Consider the following 17,665-nt stretch of genomic DNA (forward strand, 5'->3'; position numbering starts at 1 on the left):
ATTCAGAGGCAGGAGTGTGGCCTCCAAACTAAGGCTGGCAAGGAGCACTCCTGACATAAGCTCTGTAGGGGTCACATCTGCCAGGTCCCTGGCACACAGCATGGGTTCAGAAGTGAAGGGTGAAGGGCCAAGGTGGAGGGCCTGGAACACCTTCCTTAGGACCCTGCCTCCCTGCTCAGCAGAGGGACCTCCAGGAGAGAAGAGCAAGAAGTCTTCAGAGTGATACCACCAGTCCCCAGTTCCCCAGGAAAGAACTGGGATCTCCATTACCCTTGTGATGGCGATAATGTTCCCAATGGGGACCATGCTGAACTCCTCACAGGATCACTCAGTCTTCAGTCCAGAGGAGGATGAGGGAGCCCAGAACGTGGAGGCTAACCACCTGGCCCCTGACCCACAGCACTAACAGGTGAGCTGAGACTTTTAGAACCCAACCCAGTCTGATTCCAAACCTATGCTTCAAACAATCTGGAAGGAGCCAGGAGGAATGACAAGCATCAATTAAAACATCTCCACATTGGCTGTGCGAAAATCCAGACAGCAAAAGGTACCTGTGGTGACTGCAGGCATGTGGAAGGGCATCACTTATAAGGTTGCTTGGTCTCTTGCAAGTGGATCAGTGGGACAGCGACAGAGCTGGTCAGCCTGATTGTGCCCCTGCTTCCTGGGGCTCCTCACTCTCATGAGGTTTTCTGTTTATGAGAGCAAGTGACTGGCAGGGAAGCGCTTCAGCACCCTCCAACTCAAACTCCTCTGATTCTCTGACGTAAACTGAGAGTGTTTTCAATCCTATGTCAGGTGCTCTAAAAATAGTTTCAGTTGTCACTTCAACCCAGTTGTCACCCCAGCACTGCCGAGATGGAAATACTGGAGCTGCAGGTGTGAGGGCCTGAGGAATCCAGTGCAGGGTGTTGCTGGGATGGACAGGCCAGACTGATCCAGGGGCTCCCAGCAGAGATGAAAGGGGAGGAACGTGAGGCTGCTGATGGAAGGCGGTGCACAGGTGTGGGTTCCAAGGCACAGACTGATCCTGAGAGAATCTCAGGGCTCATGGTGATGAGCCTGACATGCAGAAACAAGGTCAGGAGGGTGTGGCTGGGCTTCCTCCCCAGAGGAGAGATTTCACCTTTTCTCCCAAAGCACTAACTGATCATGGATGCTCAGAGGCGAGCTGAGGAAGGACACGAGCCTGCATCCTGCAGCGAGCACAAATGAGCAGTGTCTTCTCTGGGCCACACATTCACCTGGCATGACTCCAACTGCCTGCTGGGCTCTTTAAAAACTGCTCCATCAAATGATGCTGCCCAAGCTTTGGTTCTCATACTGAAAGATACTTTAACAGTAACCTTTTGCCCACTTTAAATTGCAGTTATCAGATGTTCTAAGCTCCTAAACTATTGTACACTCTATGTTTTTACACATTAAGACAGAACTTTCCATTTATGTCAAATTCCCATTTTGTACCACCTTTGGCTAATTTTATTTTGATGAGAATTTGGGGTTAGCTGTGACACCCCCCACTACCTTCACCTCCAAAAACATCACATATTAAACAAGGGGGAGAGGGTGGGTAGTCTCCCAGCACCCGAGCCCAGGGAATGAGCCCCCTGCTGACCCCACAATAGAATGCTGAAACCAGACACCGACCTCAGCGCCCCTGACAGAGATAGGCAGACCCAGTCTAAAATCTGGCCAAAGACTCTCCCCAGGAATTTACCAATCAAAAATGCGAATGGATGAACCAGCTCAGTATTACCTGAGGTTCCCAATCCTCCCAGCTCCCTTTCCTCCCAATCCTTTCCCTGGGAAAAAGAGAGTCTATTTATGGCAAATAATTCTAGAGCTGAATCAATGCACTGTAAATAAGAGACCAAAAAAAAGAATCTATAAAGGGCTTCCATTCTGACCAACCCAACATCATTACTGTACAAAAAACAGTTTTATTAATTACCCCAACTGTGCCTCTGTTCATGCTCTAGGTCACACTTGTTTCTCAGATTCGGCCCAGGCTCATAGGCAAGTTACCAGATTAGCAAATAGGAAAACTGTTCTGCAAAACAGCAACTGTCAGCTTAAGGCATTACTAACATTGCAGAAAGAAGCAAGGTTACTAGGGAAGTTTGGACAACCCAGGATAATGATTTCTGGGACAGGAAACCCTCTCTGAAAGGGCCAGTCCATGCTGCTGCTGGGAGATGACACTCTTGCTCTGGGGAACAGGTCGCTCCTTTAAACCCATCCACAACATCACAGACAAAAGACTTTCTATTCCTCGAGCTTTCAGATTTAGAAGTTAGTTCTATAAAAAGCACTCTGTCCCAGAAGCCCCGACATGTCCACGGGCCTCTGAGTGCTCACTTGGTCCTCCCTGACAGGAGCAGAGGAGGATGGAGATATATGGAAGGTTGGTCAGGCTCAGTTTTTAAAAATGAAGTCACTACTAGAAATACGGAGCAAGGGGCAGAGACCCCTGCTGCAATCACATGCTGAATCATTGTCCTCCCAGAGAGCGGGCTCCTACAGGTTCCTTCAGTCCATGGAAGTGCTCAGAGCGGGGCAGGCCAGTGTGGCCACGGAGCTGTGCCTGCCTCACTGCATGCCGAACCACTGCTCCTGGTCAGCCCACTGGGCCGCCTCACTGTCGCTGCCCTCCAGGTCCCCTTCTTCCCCACTCCCTTCCATGTCGTCCACATCCTCCTCCTGAGTGGCATCCGTGGGACTCTCCTCCTTCTCCATCTTCTGCATCCCCTCTAGAGACTTCTGGTCATTGGGGTCCAAACTAGGGGACAACAAAACAAAGGAGAGGCCTGAATCTCTGCCTTGCTTCTTGCTGGCTGATGCGTCATCTCTCCCTGGCACAGCAGTGAAATGACCACCCAGTCACAGAGAAACTGCTAATGCCTGGCCTCTCCAAACAACTCCAGTTCCATAGGGAAGATCGAGGGAGTCCACCACTAGAAGTGAAAAAAGGCATCTTGTCCTAAGTTTTAGAATTCTCAATTTGAGTTTTCTCCATTTATTTCTTAAACCTTTTCACACTTAATACCCCTAGCATTCTGCTAGAGGAAGATACTAGATAACACAAATGAAAAAGTAGCAAACAACCATTAACAGAAAAATTCAAATATAATTTAACAGTATTAGGTTTTTAAGTTACAAGTTTACAAAAAATACTTATTTTTCTGTGAGTAAAACTGTTCCATATTCTTATGATATAATTAAACATATCAGCATTTCAGTAGTCAACCAAAATCATCATGCTTACCATGGAACAGATTTGTCAACTCCTAGGTTAGACCCCAGGACCCAAAGCTACCCAACCCGGGCATTTGACTGTAGCAGCTAAGAGTATTGTGCATGCCAAAACCCTCAAAATTCAGAGGGTCCAGAACATTTATTTACTTGGTTCCTAAGCAATCTCTCCTCTTGCCTTTGTGACCATCACTGAGGCCAGCCGGTGTCCAATCTCTAGCAAATTCCGCTTCTATATTTTATTTTCACATTTGCTTCTGGGTTTCCAAAAAGCAAATGAAACCCATGTTGGAATCCTGTTCCTACTTATATAACTGTAGATTGACTGTAACATCTCCTATTCTCTGAAACCTTCCATACAGCTCTCACCCACACGCAGCGCTCCCCACCCTCTGCACTCCCACCCTGCCTTCTAGAGACTGCTTTGAAAGCACTTAGCACATGGTATCTATCAGTCTGCACGTCTGAGACTGAGAGCTCCCGGAATCACAGCATCCCCAGTGTTTACTGAGATGCCAGGCACATGAGTGGTGCTTAACTGCTGAACAAGTAAATAGATGTGATCAGACTCGATTAAAGACAGGCCTCCACCATAACTTTATAGACACACAGACGACCCTCAAAGAAATCACTTCTGTATTAAGCAGTAAGAATACCACTATTTATTTAGTATTTACTATATACCAGGCACAGTGCTAAGAGCTTTACACGGAATAATCATTTAATCCTCGTTTAATCATTTAATACCTAATAAGGTAGATATAGACAAGGAAATCTGTTAGTAACTTGCCCAAGATAACAGGTAGTAAAGGTAGTATTCTTCAGAGCTTAAGTTCTTAACTACTACAGTAGGTAGAAACATGGGAAAGTACTTACAATACGTTGATTGAAAAAGCAGAATATAAAATATATACTACGTATAACCCTATAAAAATACGTATATGTGTTGGCAAGGCCAGGAAGATGATCTACACAAATGAAAACAGATGTTATAGTGGTGTGGCTGGTTATGAGTGAAACAGTTCTTTAATATTAATATCAGTTAAAGAAAAGACTTTAGAAGTCATAAATTTACAAACAACTCTACCATTACTATTATTACTGTTTTCAACCATGGGCACAAAGTGTGTGTGTTTCCAGAACTCCTGTTACATTGTTCCCTGCTTCCTCTACCCCTCAATGACCTTCCCCCCATGGGAGGCTAAGTGCCTACCTTAGTGCTATACTATACTGGTCCATTGCTTCCTGATACTCATTGACAGCTACAAGGAAATCTCCTAGGATCCGATGCAGGACACAGTCACTCTGATTAGCTAGTGCGTTCCGCAGCAAAGCAATTCCATCTTCATATTTCTGTTCTCTGCCTGAAAAGAAAAAGACTCTCATTTTCCTACTTACACAACATTTCGAAATATATTCCCATCGCAAGTCATATACACAAAACCACAACAATGATCACAAGCCAACATCTATTTATAGATGTCAAGAGAACAGTGGTGTGGCAGGAAGTGAGAACAAGGTCGTTTGAATTCTTATTCCATTAGGAACTCTGCAGTTTGAGTTCTGATTTTTAAAAACTTACTCACGACCAAAGTTCATATAAAAAGCCAAAATGGATTTTATTTGCTAAACTACCCTAAACTCAGTTCATCATAAATCAGGACTTAAAAAACCAAGTCTAAAAGGGAAGTCATAAGATGGGTCAAAACAGTTCAAATTGGTTAAAACCAGTTATATTCGGCCCAAATTAGTTCAGGACAAAGTGAGCTGAATAGGTACTAACCAAGTACACCTGGTTTGAGCCACTCCACAAAAGTCATTCTAAGCCAATTACATTTGGTTGTGCTAAATATAAACCAATTCACATGGGCTCAGACCTAGTGCAAAAGCACACACCCAGGGCTTCCCTGGTGGCGCAGTCGTTGAGGGTCCGCCTGCCGATGCGGGGGACATGGGTTCGTGCCCCGGTCCGGGAGGATCCCACATGCCGCGGAGCGGCTGGGCCCGTGAGCCATGGCCGCCGAGGCTGCGCGTCCAGAGCCTGTGCTCCGCAACGGGAGAGGCCACAACAGTGAGAGGCCCGCATACCACAAAAAAAAAAAAAAAAAAAAAAAAAAAAGCACACACCCGTTTGGTCATCTGTAACCAACTGGACTAGGGAATCCAACTGAGATCAGGTTTTACACAATTAACTACGAACAGGGAAGTAAACAAGATACACTTACTAAGCAGTTCCGCTTTTTTCACCACAGCCTTAATGTAGTCCGGCCTTTGAGTCAGGGCTTTATCTAATAGAGTTTTGGCTTTCTCCTGTGTCACTGGGTCTTCAAGACAAACGGTGGCTAAAAGGGTAAGGGTCTGTGCATTTGCTCCTAGAGTTTTGTAAACATTGTTAGCCATTACCATTGCTTCACGAATACTGTTGGAGGCTAAGTAACATTCGATGAGACCTGAAAAAATATAACACAAAGTTCAACCACATTACCATTCCAAGCCATGCTTCCATCTGACAGCCTTCCAAATTACAAACCTTCAAAGTTTAAAACAAAGGGCAGGCCAAGGGAAAAGTCTGATGGTGAGATCAGACTGAAGGGTATGTTGATGGAACAGCTAAGAGGTGCTCTTCCCCAGAGCACTTGACGGACGTGGAAAAAGCCTGTAGCGCAAAGGCACCTTCAGTTAGTGAAGGAAACAAACATGCACAAGTAAACCAAAGCATGTAGGCAGCCCAGCTGCAAGTCAGAGGAACGAATGTGACACTAACTAATGTGACATTAACATACTGTGAAAGAGGAGGTTTCCAACAAAACCCAAGGTTTTGCTGCCTCTTAACAAACTGTTAATTTCCAGCTGTGCTCAGTCACCTTTAGTCCTACATTTAAGGGGGAGGGCTCCTACAGTCCACAGCGAATGTCCAGCTCTAAAAACTAAAGGACCTAGGGAGCAACCTCAGGAGAAAGGAAGACCTTCTCATTTGAAACATAAACGTTATCTCAAGAAGCATTTGCTGAGGGTTTCCCTAAACTGGATGGAAAGGGCTTAATCAGATGGATCAAATACACTGAGATCGGCAGCTCCTGCCTCTTTCCACACCCACAGCAAGATGCTCCACGGGGACATTTCAAGTACAGTCAACTCTCAACTGTTCATGCCAAGAAATCAAAGAGAACAGAGGAGGTACTTTTTAGTCCAAAGCACTCATCAAAACAGAAAAACAGCTTAAACCCCAAACCCACACACTCCCTGGCAGATTTTCTCTGTATACTCCTCCACCCTAGTGGCATTTATAATATATGTGCACATTCTACCACACACTATGGTTACTTAACCAGAAATTACCTAACTCTTAAGGGTAACGTGGTGGATTCAGAATATGGTGGTTGGTTGTAACTACCTACTGAATAGTTTTACTTTCCTGCTAAAGCCCCACTGGAAATTCAGAGGGAAATGTGAAGAATGCACTTCACTGATCCAGGGCCCTCACCAGTAAAGAAAGCTTGGTTGGCGGCTGCAAGAACCACCAGAAGGCATAACCAAGTCTCCCTGATCCAAATTTCCAAATTGTGGCTTGAGTGAAGGCGTCCCATAAAGCCTCACTGGCCAACTGGGGAACAACTCTAACTATCCTGTGTCCAACCACTCACTGTGGTAATGCAGTTAGCTGCATTCCTAGGCTCTTGTGAAACAGGCACACAGCAGACAGGAGTTAGCGTGATAAAAGCAGCTGGGAGGCTAGGGAAGCTACAGTTTCAGGATCAAGAATTTAATCTGAAACCAAAAGCTTGGTTTGTTGCAGTTTCTTAAGAACAAATCCACAACAGGCATAGTTCTCTGGCTATCTAAGCAGATTTGTTCTTTACACCAACTTCCAAATTTTATTTCTCAAATTTGAACTCATCTTCCTGTTAAGAGCAAATCACTCCTAGACTCCTGGGTTTATTTTTAAATTCTTATAAAAATATGCTTTGGAGGAACTGCATCTTGTAAGATCTATTTTAACGTCTCCGACTGAGTCACCAAATGCTGCTGAAGCTGGCATAGCTTTGAACTCCTAGGGGCAGTTCACACGAACTTAAAATAGTACATAACAAAGTTTGACCCTGATCATGCCTACTCCAGAGGTCACAATGAACTGACCAGTTCCCACAACCAACACTGTCATATGGATACTGAGTTACCCTATGAGTAATATTTCTGGCCCAAGGTAAGACAATTGTAAAAAAGAATAAAGACAGGGACTTCCCTGGTGGTCCAGTGGTTAAGACTCTGCGCTCCCAATGCAGGCCCGGGTTCGATCCCTGGTCAGGGAACCAGATCCCACATATGCTGCAACTAAATAAAGATCCCACACCCGGCAACTAAGACCTGGCACAGCCAAATACATAAATAAATATTTTAAAAAAGAAGAAAAAAAAACCCAATAAAGACGTACCAAGCAATCCAGCACAGTGCCAGCACAGAGAAACTCACGTTAATGAGTGGGCCACGTTTGAGAAACAAAACATGACAAAAAAAACCAACCCAACTATACCCTAACCAAAAATCAGAAACAAAAAATGAAAAAACTGGATTTAAAGTATGGAGTGAAAAGTCTGGCCATAAATGAATTTATAATGCCTAATGCAGTGGTTCCCAAATATGTCTGCACAATGGCATTACCTGTGATCTTAAAAGAGTACTGATGCCTATATCCCAACAGCAAATATTCTGACTTAAACAGTACTGGAGTGACCTAGCATCAGGATTTTTCAAAGTTCCCCCAGAGGACTCCAATGTACAACAAACTTTGGAAACTGCTGGCCCAACAAAACCTTCCATCTGAGTGCTGTCGCCACATCTACAGATCCACACCATTCATCTATATTTTTTATCTTACCTTCATAACAATCTAAGCGACAAGGTGCAAGACGTATAGCTTCCCGAAAGTGGATTATTGCTTCTTGGACTCTGCCCATGTTTCTGAGTGCTGCTCCCTTAAGTAGCAAAGCTTGAACACTATTACTGTTCAGCTGAATGGCCTTGGCTCCTAAATAGAGGGCTCGGGAGTAGCGTTTGCTATAGAAGCTATGACACCTGGAGGAAAAAACAACCAAAAGTTATCTGAGATAAGACCATAAAGAAACTTCTTCAAAAAGGAAAATCAGAGAAAAGGCCCTCTACGTGATCCTTACTACAAACCCCTTACAACTTTAGCCTAAGATATTAGTGAAAAAACAGAACAACAAGAATCTACTGAATATTTATTTTTAAGGGAGAAATCTTGATACGGAAGGGAAAAATTACAAAAAAGAACCTGATGGGGACTTCCCTGGTGGTCCAGTGGTTAAGAATCAGCCTTCCAACGCAGGGGACGTGGGTTCAATCCCTGGTTGGGGAACTAAGATCCCACATACCACGGGACAACTAAGCCTGCATGCTCTAGAGCCCGTGCACCGCAACTACTGAGCCCACAGGCTGCAACTAGAGAAGCTCACACACTGCAACGAAGAGCCCATGAGCTGCAACTAAGACCCGACACAGCCAAATAATAATAAAATTAAAAAAAAAAAGAACCTGACAATCTGGGTATGTTATCAGGTCAGAGACATTCAGAGAATTTGTAAAGCCAGGTTAATAACAGCAGCACAGTTCCTGGCCTGCTCACTGATGGCTGCCCGTGTTCAGGTGCAGTGCTGAGCATGATACATTCACTATCTCAGTAAACACCTACCCCATAAAGCAGGGGTATTATCCTCATTTTCCAAATGAGAAAACAGACTCAGAGAAGTAAATGATGTATCCAAAGTCACAGGCAGACCATGATTTGAATCCAAGTCTTGATTATCCCTTAAACCAAAGCTTTCAAATCTATATTCTATTGAGGAGGAACCACAATTTCCTAAAGAATCTACTAAAACTGGGGAGAAAAGGGAGTGCATAAACATACCCAGAGACCACCCAGGGTTCCGCATGTTGATCAGAAATATTGAAAAGGCGGCAGCCAAGGTTCTCCACATCCTCCAGCCGCCCTTCTCGTGCCAGGAGGTAGCCATATACATCCATTCCTACAAAGGAAGAGGCTCATTAAAGCAGCAGGCATCTTTTCTGAAGGAGGTGTAACCTTCATCAGAGTCCACACTGAGGCCCCAGCTCCAGCAAGGTCTGAGCCCTCTCCACCATCATGAGCTCCTCCCACCAGCATTCCCAGTTTCCTACAGAATGACTATTAAAAAGACAAAACAGGGTTTCCCTGGTGGCACAGTGGTTGAGAGTCCGCCTGCCGATGCAGGGGACACGGGTTTGTGCCCTGGTCCAAGAAGATCCCACATGCCGAGGAGCGGCTGGGCCCGTGAGCCATGGCCACTGAGCCTGTGCGTCCGGAGCCTGTGCTCCGCAACAGGAGAGGCCACAACAGTGAGAGGGCCGCGTACCGCAAAAAAAAAAGACAAAACACATCCAAAAGTAAAAAAAAAAAAAAAAAAAAAAAAGAGTAGAAGGACCTACCTCACAATTTGAAAGCCTGTTATTTTCAGGAACTATTTGTCCCTATATCCTGTGGTGTGATAATACAGCTATCCTAACACATAACCAGAAAAGGCCCAAAAAAGGCATCAAATTAACTTCTCTCTTCCAACAGGTCTAGACAGAGTCAGGAGTACACACTTAATATGACGGTCTCAGAAAAAGTTAGCCTATTCTAGAAAAAGCATCTAGTTCCTTCTGGAGTCTAGTTCATTTAAGATCATCCCCCAGCCCTACCCCCCCCCCCTTATTTTCGCTCATGTTCCATTAAAAAAAAGCCCCAAGCTCGCTGTCACCCATCTCTTACCACCATTCCCCTCCATTCCTTAATATTCCTTCAGATTCCAAAGAAAATGCCTCTCAAACCAAGATTACTGCAGCTCTCCCTGCTGGCCCCTGGACTCGGGTCTGAGCTTCTAACTCCAAGATGCTGACTCTACTGCCGGGCTACTACTTCTAAAACATCATTTTCATCATGGGCACAGGCAATTTGAAGAAGAGGAATAACAATGGGCAGGAGGGGACCTTGGGCAAACAAATTCATCTTTCTGGATCTGTTTCCCCATCTACATGCTTGTGAAGTTCCCCTCCCTGCTCTGTCAACTCTACAAAACTGGGATTTCCCTGGTGGCACAGTGGTTAAGAATCCGCCTGCCAATGCAGGGGACACAGGTTCGAGCCCTGGTCCGGGAAGATGCCACATGCCGTGGAGCAACTAAGCCCATGTGCCGCAACTACTGAGCCTGTGTGCCACAGCTACTGAAGCCTGCGTGCCTAGAGCCTGTGCTCCACAAAGAGAAGCCACCGCAATGAGAAGCCTGTGCACCACAACGAACAGTAGCCCCTGCTCGCCACAACTAGAGAAAGCCTGTGAACAGCAACGAAGACTCAATGCGACCAAAAATAAATCAATAAATAAATTTATTAAAAGAAAAAAAAAGAGTCTACAAAACCGTTTATTGTCACAAGGCCATGTTTTCTGATGACCTTTTTGGGGCCTTTACAAGCAGACTTCAGCCTATCTATCCAACCTTATTTCCTACTATTCCTGCGCACATTACCCTTCACTCACTGCCACTCACCCAACAGCCATCCTTTGGAAGTCCCTGTGGCTTACCTCCTTCAGCAGCAATCTTCTTTTAAATCAATGATTTTTTTGTTGTTCACTTCTAATTACTTCCTTTAACCACCTGATCACTTTCTTAGTATCTGTTCACTTACTCCTTTTTAACTACATTTAAGGACACAGTAAAGCTAAATTCCCTAAAAGGATATACGGTCCTGGGGATGCCATCCAAATTCTCAGTCAGGCACATCATAAATCTGTAAATCATAAGGAAGGGCTATGATCCCTCCCCAAACAAAGAAAGCTAAATAATGATCTGTGGGGTGATGACACTTAAATTCAAGCAAAAACAACTGCTCAAAATGGAATTACCCAAGTGTCAGAGACACTGTCAAGGCCTAAAAAAAAGGTAAAAGGCTACTCTAATCAATTTTATAAAATATTTTTTTACAAAAAACTGTATCAGAAGATCATGTTACATCTTCTCCCTATCTTCTGATTTGCCCCTCTACAGACCTCCATCCTGCCCCAAGAATTACTTACCTTTTATCAGATAAGGATCCAACATCTGTGCCTGTTCAAACTTGAGGACAGAGTTTTTATTGTCTCCAGCTCTGAAGTACAGATCTGCCAAGCTTCCCAGTAGGTCCACGTTATCTCTCAATAAGGACTTTTTCTCTAGTGAACTTTAAGATATTAAACAATGAACCTTAAAGTCTATTGTAAATCCTCTTAGTTGTTGAATCTGGGTGATGGGTATATGGGCACTATTTTCTTTTATGTATGTACAAGATTTTTCACAAGGAAAGACTAAAAAAAAAGTGTAACTAGATTTTCTTATTCTGAGCTTTTAAAGTTATACAAGACTGGATAGTAAATACACAGAATAAAGCAGAAATCTCTCTCATTACCTAGAAACTTTCTGGTTGCAGTTTTTCAGAGAGTAACATATACTATACGGTGTTAAATGTAATGTCATTCAAAGTGACAGCTACTTATTATTCAACCAAATGACTTTGCCTAACACAAACCCCACTCTTGTCCTTGGACTTTACCTGACTAGAAAGAAAAATCCCAGTCCTGAGGCAACCCAGGTCAGATGCTGCAATAATCTATGCTTCTGGGGCATCCGAAAAGATGTTCTTCCAGGTTCAAGTATGACACACTAAGGCCGTCTGTTTTGCAAGGGTTACTACTTTTGCAAGTACAGAGCTAAACTTGGTCCAAGTTTACATTTAACAGAGACTATTACATCTGGGACCATTCAGTACATTAACAGACTAGCAAAGCCTAGGGACAATTGGCTGTAATACCAACAGATAAGCATCCATTTTTCTGTTTTGCTAATTTATATACATAAAACCCCCATATAAGGGCCCCAAGAATACTGAATCAACTTTGTGGCTCTCACCAGATGGTATTGATTGCTCTCGAGTTGTCACCAACGTGCACAAAAGCATACGCTTTGATCCACACAGAAAGCCAATCTAAGTTAGGCAAGGTCTGGATCACGTTCATCGTCATTGATGCCACCTCTGCACCTTTTACAGAAAGGGACAGCAAACCTAATCCAACAAAAAGTAGGAGAAAGAAGGTGAGGCATAGCATCCTTCTTCTACAATGCAAAAAGCAATAGGCTACCCTTTCACTAGGTTATAAGGCAACCCTTTCCCTATTCTAAGCAAGATGGACATGACAGAACAACTACAGTATTTCTTGATCAGTGAAAGAATACACGGCAATAGTAACCTATTGACTCACTCTCTGGAGGTGAAGCATGGTCAACTTTAAAAAAAATAAACTTATTCTAATGTACAGCCAAGATTATCTTAGAGAGTAAACACTCCATGAAAACAGGGAGAATGACCTGTACCTAGAATGGCATCAAGGGCTAATGGGCACTGCCTCAGCACTTCCTTATAGCTGGTGACTGAAGGTCGCTCCTGACCAGCCTTCTTGTACAGGTTTGCCAGCATCATGTTTATCTGTAATGAAAAGAAAGGACAATAAGGTAAGTATATATTTAAAAACAAAATCCCACCATCAATAAGTCCTGATTTTTATTATCAGCTATTCTACTTTTTACTGGAAAATCTACCCAAAGCTGTGTGGAAATAAAGCCCAACCCCATTCTTCAAACCAAAGAGGAAATTACTACTTTGTTTTTCCTATGTCCTCCCATTTCCCCCCAAATTCTTCTCACTTACCCAGCCAAAAGGTCCAAAAATACTGGACCAAAGATGCTGCCTCTGGAAATGGAAGTAACCTTCATTTGAGAAATGTTACAGAATTCTAATTACCTTGATTTTTAAGACAGAAGATGAACTACCCTAAAAATGCTTGTTTACGTATTTTATTTTTTAAGTTTATATATTCTAAATGCAATTAATATCACAGCATGAGAAAGTGAGGAATTCTTAACACAGCTAATTAAAAAAGATCAGATGAATTTTCCCCAAAAAGGAAATGACAGATACAGAATAAAACACTTCGCTTCTCTCTGACAATTGGTCTAGCAGCTAGACTCTAGCCTTTCTAATGCTTAAAGCTTTGACCCACAGGTACTGTCTGACTGATCAAAGTAATGCTACAAAAATCAAACTCTAACTGACCTCTAGAGGTGATGATGATCCTGAGACCAGCTACACTATTTAAATCTAGTGAATGCATTTTTAGCACAATTCAAATATGTAACTCAGAAAAGCTCTAGTTAAGGAAAAAAAAAAGAAAAAGAAAAACCCTTCCTAAAAATGCAACAGGGAAAATTTGAGAATACCTAAAAGTTCCAAAGAATATAGAAGTTACAGGGAAGGGATAAATATTCTTAATAGTACAAAGACAAAAACACAATTTTCCTATTTAAAATTAATAGGTATTAAATAGAACACATTGTTTGCCAGATCATTACCCTAAGGAAGCAGTCAACATGAGGGCACAAAAGAAAAAAAAAGCCAATCCCCAATCTCCTCAATTATCTGTAGCTTGGTATGCCAGACACTTACTAAAAATTACTATGAAGATAAAGAACATCAACATCTGTTCCAATTATGAACTCATAGTATATAAAAATCTAGTACGCCATTAATCCATACTGAATCAAACAATGCAATAATGGATACTGGAAATAAAACTTTTTTTTTTCATTCAGATGGTCTTTTAATCGGCTTCATGAAGCCAAAGAAAACTGCTTGTAAGAATTCCTTCACCCCTTCAGATACAACATTGACGGGACATGTGTACGTCTTCCGGCAAAAAAGGACAATATAAATACACATTTTCAAGAACCTCTCGGGGATGTCTGCAAATCTACTGTGGGTCCCACAGGACAGGTGGACGCCCAGGCCAGGGCAGCCCGGGTGCTCTGCTGCCACCTGCACGGTTCTACCACGCTACACTCAGAAACATGACACCGAGTTGGAAAAAAGCTACAACTTGCTCAGCTTCGGACAAAGAGCAGATTCAGAGTCTGTTCAATCTCAAAGAGAAGTGACTCGGGGCACCCAACTTTACGGGGCCGACCCCAATGAAAAGAAAAAGAAAAAAAGCAACACAACCGAAAACAAAAAACAAAACTCTCACAACCCCTGGTGATTTTCTGAAAAAAACCTCTTGGCTCACAGTAAAATGGTAAACGTAAAACTGGAAGTGCTCTTCAAAACGTTTTTAAGACTCTTAAAAATGGAAAGCGCTTCCTTAAAAAGCAAAGTGTAGTAACAAGGCCATCTGGGGGCCAGAAGTAGTCAGGCTGTGTTTGACAAGATCAGAACCAGTAAGACTACAAAAGTGGGTACAAGGACGTGTGATCACTACACATTAACGATTCAGCGGAGCTCCCAAAATCTTTAAATATACGGCCACTGGAAGGACGATCTCGAGCAGGAAGGATTTTTACTCGTTGTGTGTAGCATAACTGTTGCAGCTGTCTCTGTAGGACCCGCCCGAGCTCCGGTCACCGCAGCTGCCACCCTGACTCCAGCTGCTGTAGTAGTCTCTGGAGCCTCCATAGCCCCCACTCCTGGACTCGAACCAGCTCCCTCTGTAGCCGCGGTCCCCTCCTCCTCTGGAGAACCCACGGCCCCGGCCTCGGCCCCCGCGGAAAAAGCCCTGGCCCCCAGCAGAGCCAACTCGGTACCCGCGGGATTGGTTACCAGACGACTTGCCAGCCTGGTCAACCCAGATCTGCCCCCCATCCACAGACTTCCCGTTCATGGCCATCATGGCGTCCTTGGCATCGTTGATGTTCTCAAAGGTGACAAACCCGAAGCCCCTCAATCGCTGGGTCTCCCTGTCTTTCACGACCACCACTTCTGAGATCTGTCCATATTTTGAGAAGACCTGCTCCAGTGACTGCTCGTTGGTGTCAAAACTCAGCCCTCCGACGAAAAGCTTGCCTTCATGTGATGCCATGGCGGCCAATGAGTCGGGCAGGTCCCTGGCACAGGCGGGAAGATGGCACGGCACAACGGCCCGAGCTACTAACGTGCAAAGTGACTCAAAACTATTTTTTATTTGGCCTCAGATTTTCCATTTTAGGCTATGTTGAAATGCAAAAAAAGGTACTTAAAGGAAAACTCCAGTACTGGTGTCAATACTTGAAAAAAATAAAAGAATTAAATTTAATATCCTTTCTTGACTGCTTATTATTAGCAAACTACAACGGACGGACCATCTGTCTCAACAAATATTAAAATTCCCTTTAAACTACCTGACACTTTGAAAGAGTGAGTTTTGAGTACTACCTAGTAGGAAAGTCAATTCTTTTTAAAACAGATCCTTACTTGTGGGCATCATTAAAGCCACATTCTACCAGTAATAAACACAAGCAGTCATCGTGTTCTAAAAACTGAGTGAGAAATTGTTTGTTGGTATGTTTCTCTTAAAAGTTGAAGATTTTCCAAGATATAATAATTTCACACTGGAATTTTCCTTTAAAATTGTGAAAGAATGTGTGGTGGTGTTTACCATATATTAACAAACATTTATTTTGACTCACTTCCTTGTTCTTTACACAGACTGAGAAGCCAGTTAACTCCCTAACGGACAAGAAAGAAAAACTGTAAATATTCTAGGTTTATGTGTGAGGCACACATCTTTGCTTGCTCCTGGCTACAACAGCTCTACAGAATGAAGAACGAAAGATATGTACTCCTAACATATGTGGACTCCTCTGGTCTCTCCTGAAATGATGGCTGTAAACACCAAAGTGCTGGATACAAAGCTCAGCTTCTTTGCCATTACTCATTTTAAAAAATGTCCCTGAACTCCCTCAAGTCATCAAGGAAGAAATTACGGTACATTTCCAATAAGATAAGGAACAGGTACCATGCAAAGTTTATAATCAAAACAGCATTTTCCAAAAGAAGACACTCTTTACATATACAAAAAAATTATTCTTGGAGTAACACTTTCATAGCGTACCAGAACATAATTTAGTATAGAGCGCCCAGCTTACTATGAGACAAGTTAATCTATAATATACTTACAAATGTTTTTAATAACAGCTATCACCATAAAATATACTGAGGAAATAGCTTACTTTTGAAAATTCAGAAAATATTAAATAAATCCTCAACATGAGGAGATGCTTCAACACGTTCTCATAAAGTTTGATTATTTACTTTTAAAACTCAGTAACACCTGGGTGAAAAAACACTAACTAAATACACCAGGTCCCTACTGGTTATGATTCCTTTTCTTTTAAGGGCAGGAAGATGTACATAGACATCATACCTATAAAATTCCTTATTGTTAAGCACACACTGCACAGAACAGTTTTTCAATGAAATGAGGACGGTAGGTGACATGAGAGTATGAAGAATATTAAATACTGATGTGAATTTACTCCTAAGAGCTAAGATTTTCATTGTTTTTCTAAACTGGACTTCAAAAAAACCTGTAATCAGAGATGCCCAATATAATACTCCTTATGGAATAGTACTTTTAAAAAGTATTCTCACATACATGAACTTAACTTATACCAGAGAAAGTACCATTATCCTCAGTAAGGAAAAAAAAAGGAAAGCCAGATTTTTAACTTGTGCCAAGTTCACACTGCACACAGCTTGAATGCCCTACACTCAGACAAGACACCAGAACTTTTGATTTCAGTTGAAGGTGTTCTATACATTATAATATGTTGACAAATCAAACGTACAAAAGGATCTTGTAGTCTTAATTCTGAAAATGAAAGGAACACACACTATCAAATGCGTATACCTATAGAATGCAAAAAATGAGGTTCTAAAAAGTATTATTGCTACCTGGAAGTATACTGCAAATCATATTTCCTACAATAAGAAACACCAAAAAATAAACATATGTAATATTATTCTCCAGCTACCACTTTCATTAGCTGAATTTTCACGGTCTCATAAGAAAGTCACTCCTCCATCTCTCTAAACAGGGAGAACAGGTGAACAAAGTGGCAATTAGAGACAAGGATAAAATGTTCAGATGGAATCCCTGAAAACATGGCAGAAGAGGGTTGGAAGGACTGGGGAAGAGAAAAATATGTAACAAGTTGTTAATTCAACTTACTTTGGGAGTTCTTTGTCTTGAAGGGATCCCATCAAGAATAGCAATGGCATCTTTATCTTGTTTTAGCATTGTATAACATTCAGCCATTTTGTACTTTACTTCAATTTCAGATGGAAGACACTTAAGAGGAAATGAAAACATCTCTTCAAAATATTACTTCAACAGTACAGCAGTTCTTCAAATTGTTAAACATAAGTACCATATGACCTAGCAATTCTGCTTTTATGTATACAGCCAAGAGAACTGAAAACATGTCCACACAAAACCTGTATACAAATGTTCATAGCAGCATTAATAGTAGACAAAAAG

General features: G+C 42.5%; 1 protein-coding gene and 1 pseudogene across 2 annotated transcripts in view; both read right to left on the reverse strand.

Moving 5' to 3' along the window:
* Nucleotides 1–17,665, reverse strand: part of ANAPC7 (anaphase promoting complex subunit 7) — a 47,309-nt gene that overhangs the window by 22,110 nt on the left and 7,534 nt on the right. The window contains exons 3-11 of one of the 2 annotated variants that reach the window (XM_060028020.1): nt 17,357–17,476; nt 12,693–12,804; nt 12,231–12,384; nt 11,363–11,505; nt 9,179–9,296; nt 8,129–8,325; nt 5,478–5,702; nt 4,466–4,616; nt 552–2,779 (exon numbers count right to left, since the gene is read on the reverse strand). In XM_060028020.1, the coding sequence (XP_059884003.1) occupies nt 2,590–2,779; nt 4,466–4,616; nt 5,478–5,702; nt 8,129–8,325; nt 9,179–9,296; nt 11,363–11,505; nt 12,231–12,384; nt 12,693–12,804; nt 17,357–17,476 (1,410 nt within the window). In that variant the 3' untranslated portion in view covers nt 552–2,589. Of the gene's footprint in view, nt 1–54; nt 2,780–4,465; nt 4,617–5,477; nt 5,703–8,128; nt 8,326–9,178; nt 9,297–11,362; nt 11,506–12,230; nt 12,385–12,692; nt 12,805–17,356; nt 17,477–17,665 lie in introns of those variants that run through there. The other variant, XM_060028019.2, reaches the window with a different exon arrangement.
* LOC132436462 (cold-inducible RNA-binding protein pseudogene) lies at nt 13,330–15,401 on the reverse strand (annotated as a pseudogene).

Source organism: Delphinus delphis, chromosome 13 (genome assembly GCF_949987515.2).
Source record: "Delphinus delphis chromosome 13, mDelDel1.2, whole genome shotgun sequence".
NCBI lineage: Eukaryota > Metazoa > Chordata > Mammalia > Artiodactyla > Delphinidae > Delphinus > Delphinus delphis.